Below are 4,225 nucleotides of genomic sequence, written 5' to 3'. Positions count from 1 at the left end.
TCTTCACGGGAACAGACAGCTTTACCTTTTTCCTATGGAGGGATTTGTGGGCCAATCAGTACTTAAACGGCAATGCTACATTTGGAAATCCAGATCAAATTGTCTTGAATGCTTAGTTCTAGTATGAGAAGAAAAGCTTTTAGAAAGAAAAAGTACCTAAAAGAGAAATTCTAAACAAAAGAAGCAACATCTACAGCGATGTTGAAGGAAAAGGGCTAGGAAAAAAGTAAGTTAAACTAAAAGAACAATGTAGCGTCGTTGAGTTAAAAGTGAACAAAAACAAGAGATGGTAATCTGCATAGAGACATTTTTAAGACCCTCGCACGGTGGGCAGCTAAACCAGAGAAGGGTTCATGCTGGTCTTAGTAGCCAGATGCAGTGCTTCCATGGTGACAGGCACACAGCCTTGAAATGAGAGATCACAGCCTGGCTGGTTCTGATTTTTAAAATACTTGAAAGTATAGATACAGAAAGGATACCCATTCATAGAGCAAAGCTGGAAAAATAAAATTACAGTGATACCTCAATTATCAAACTCAATTGATTCCGAAGTTGGGTTTAAACACTGAAAAGTCTGAGAACTGAACACATTTATCCCATAAGAAATAATGGAAAACTAAATAAATGGTTCTAGACCCAAAGATTACATTTATAAATTCATTTTTCCAGGACTTTAAATCACTAGGGCGTTTTCAGCCTTCTCAGGTGTGACTCTTTTGGATAAGGTATCGCCTTCAGGTTCTTTCTGATTTATCCAAATTACCAGTAACATTTCAACCTCTTCAATGGTGGGTTTTTGTTCTGTGAACAACTTCATATCTTTTGCTATATTAGCTGCTTTAATCACATTTCCCCCCCAAAAAATGTTGATAATGTTGACTTAGCCATGTTGTATTCAGTCACCCAATCAGACAACTGGTGACCTAATTCAAAGTTCACAATGATCTTTCTTTAACTCTATCGTGGTTCTCAGTTTTCATTTTGGCGTCACTGCTCGTATCACTAACTTTCCTTAAAGCTACGGTTGTTATAGTTTCACAAATGAAGTGTCAAAAAAGCACGATGAATGTTTAACTCACGAACACAAGCACTATATACTGTATATACCCGAGAATAAGCCAACCTGAATATCAGCCGAGGCACCTAATTTTATCATAAAAACTGCATTAAAAATGTGCTGGGAAACTCAGCTTGTACACGAGTATATACGGTATATGTTCTCTGAGTGGGAGCGGAGCTTAGAGCAAACCCTCACCACTTTGTATCGTTGGTGAGACGAGACTTGTGACTCACTCTTGGCCCATACAGGTTTTTTCAAGTCAGATTTTTGGTCCAATTATCCAGCAAAATTACGAGCAAACACTGAGCTGGTAATTTATTATTTTTCTTTTTAAACTTTGCTGTTCGAGTAGTGGCAAGTTTGAGCTTGGGGCCATTGGATACTTTAAAAAGTTATCATAGTGTTAACTATGAATCATGTCTCCATGTGTGACAAAGTAGAACTGAGTTCCACAGATTTCAAGGACTTATGTTTTGGAAATTCATCTCTAAAGCCTTTCTTCCAAAGGTCCTTGGTGACTCGAACCTCCAACTTTTTGATTAGTACCTGAGCACTTAACCATCTGCACCCTACAAGGTCTCGCAGAAATAATGTTCAGCCATGATCTCCTAAGTCTGAAATGACCAACTATTCCATTAGGTTGTTATTTTTGTTGTCGGGTGTCATTGAGTCAGTTCTGATTCAGAACAGCCGTGTATTGGCAACAAAACAGAAAGGAGCCCAGTCCCGAGCAACCTCTACAATCTCTGATTGAGCCCGTTGTTGCAGCCATTGTAACTATCCATCTCCTGGAGGGTCTTCCTCTGTTTTGCTCTTGCCGTTCATAATAACAATTCAGTGTGACCAAATACCAAATGAGCCTGCATTCTGGTATACGTATAGACCATCTGGACGGAGCTAGCTGAAGCACAGAAGCAGCACCATCTTCCAGAATTAGTCCCACAGCGTTTGAGGCAACAAAACACAGAGAGCGCGGATGGAAGAGGCATACCAGAATCTTTTCCGTGTTGAGGGAGAGCAAAGAGTCGCAGGGTGGTGATCCTTTGGGCTCACAGTCGGAATCATGGAAGTTCAAAAAGGATGACTCTGAAAAGCAAACGTTCCTTGTTATTCTCCTCACATTAAATCTATGACTCTTATCTGCTTACAAATTGGAATTTTAAGAATCTACAAAATTACAACAATAAATGTAAAAATCACTAAAAGTAGCATCTTCCATCTTCATAGATGTAGAAAGTCTACAACTAGACTTCCCCCTCTTAAGAAATCTTTGAGACTATTGGAATCTAACTTTTGCAATAGCCTTGAGATGACTGTCCAATCTCACTTGAATATTTTTTTAAATTATCGTACTAATTCATGTTCACTGAAAAAAATATGGAAAAAAATTTAAAACACAAAAATCAAAATCTTTATAATGACTTTTGCAACCTAAAGAGAACCATTGCAACACTTCTGGTGTATGACACTGTGGTGTAAAGATGCTACTAATTATAAGAGCCCCCAGTAAAATGATTAACTTTTTAAAGAGAGAGCAGCAGCAGCTACTTTTAACCTAAATAAAGTGGCCTTTGTTCCCAGCGCTGGAGAAATAACCGAGTTGCCTAAAACCGAGTCCAAAACTTCCAGGTCACACCTGAAGATCTGTGCTGGCAAGCATGGACTGGGCAAACCAAAAACGACTCAGCTGGGAAGCTGACCAACGAGCTTTGTTGCTGTTTAGTCCCACTGAGTCCGTTTTGACTCTCAGTGACTCTACATATAAGAGAAGAGAACGCTGCCAAGTCCTGCATCCACCTTACAATTGTTCTTAATTTTGAGCCTACAGTTGCGTCCACGGTGTCTCTTCATCTTGTCCAGGGTCTTCCCCTAACTTTAGAAGGCATAATTTATCTTACTGTGTAGGACTAGTCCACAAAAGTCCAGTGCAAATGGAGGCTCAGAGGGCTTGCTAGTTGGCTAGAGCATCTGTTCTTGGCAGGTTAGTATATTCCTTGGTGTGACAGTTACATAATCTCCTGTCAACTTAGGAAGGGGTGGAGTCTAGCCTTTCAATCAGGTCGTAGCTTGATGACCTCATTTGGAGTCTCTATGGATATAAAATAGCTTGCTGGAGGCAAGACACACAGAGACTCTCCTTGCAAGACATTCCTGTTGACAAGCCAGATGGAGCTACACTGATGCAGTCAGAGCCTTGGAGCTGGAGGAGCACATGGAGACCCACACCAGTGCTAAGTTGCTTCCACCACCACTGGATCCACAAGACTTTCAACCTACTGGTCTGTGGACTTCCTGCATTTGGCGTCATTGCGTGAGTCTGAAGAGGAATTTATAGATTGGTAGTGGACATATGGGCTAATATTTGATTAATAGACAATCTGGACTGGGCTGTGATGTTTTCTTAATGTACAATTCCTCTTTGATATAAAGTTTTGTCTTACACACTAGGGTCTATGGATTTGTTTTTCTAGTCAACCCAGACTAACACTCTTAGGATATAGGAAACTTAGCTATGGGAACTCTCTTAGACCTCACTCAGTACATCTCTTTGTTGAATCCTTCTTGGCTACAATAAATCTGCAGTTAAGTAAAGTGTAAAACCCAAACTAAACTGACTATGACTTGTGGTAGCCCTACGTATTACAGGGTAGAATTGATCCATAGGGTTTCCTCCGATGTACTAGAGAAGCACACTGTGGCTTGGTATAAATTTCCTTGAAAATGTACCTTTTTTCATCCTTGTTATATATGATTATACAAATACAAGTAAAACATCATGATTTGTAAAAGAAATATTCTTAAAATGCATCAAAGAATCTTTTTCATCTACATCATCTCCCTGGACATTTATGGCTTCAGATTTTTAACTTCATTAGCAGATACTGTTACACAGTTGTCTCTTACTGCTTCTGTCCTCCACTGCTGTGAACACACCTCTCATTCATGCTGTACACCGACATCTGCTCTGCTCTTCATGTGAGTTTTTTTTTCTTCCAAACCATTTCATTGGGAGTGAATTCAGACATCATACTATGTGTCAGTCTTTTCCCCCTCCCCTCCTCCCTCATAAACCCTTAATTTCTAAATTTTTTTTTCATGTCTCCCTTCACCCACTTCTCTGCTGTCCGCCTCCCTAGGAGGGGGTTATATGTAGATCATTGTGAT

General features: G+C 39.8%; 1 protein-coding gene across 6 annotated transcripts in view; it reads right to left on the bottom strand.

The window, feature by feature from the left end:
• The window catches only part of TTC13 (tetratricopeptide repeat domain 13), a 99,020-nt gene that overhangs the window by 82,789 nt on the left and 12,006 nt on the right, over positions 1 to 4,225 (bottom strand). For 5 of the 6 annotated variants that reach the window (XM_004712167.3, XM_045297848.1, XM_045297849.1 and 2 more), the window contains exon 2: positions 2,052 to 2,146. The exons of the other annotated variant lie outside the window; for it this stretch is intronic. In XM_004712167.3, coding sequence (XP_004712224.1) covers positions 2,052 to 2,146 — 95 coding nt within the window. The remainder of the gene's footprint in view (positions 1 to 2,051; positions 2,147 to 4,225) is intronic. 6 annotated transcript variants of the gene reach the window in all.

The sequence above is a fragment of the Echinops telfairi genome, unplaced genomic scaffold (genome assembly GCF_000313985.2).
Source record: "Echinops telfairi isolate 266 unplaced genomic scaffold, ASM31398v2 ScPeMD7_7424;HRSCAF=8462, whole genome shotgun sequence".
Classification (NCBI taxonomy): Eukaryota; Metazoa; Chordata; class Mammalia; order Afrosoricida; family Tenrecidae; genus Echinops; species Echinops telfairi.
Note: the sequence above shows the minus strand (reverse complement) of the source record. Positions and strands in the feature narration are given on the sequence as shown.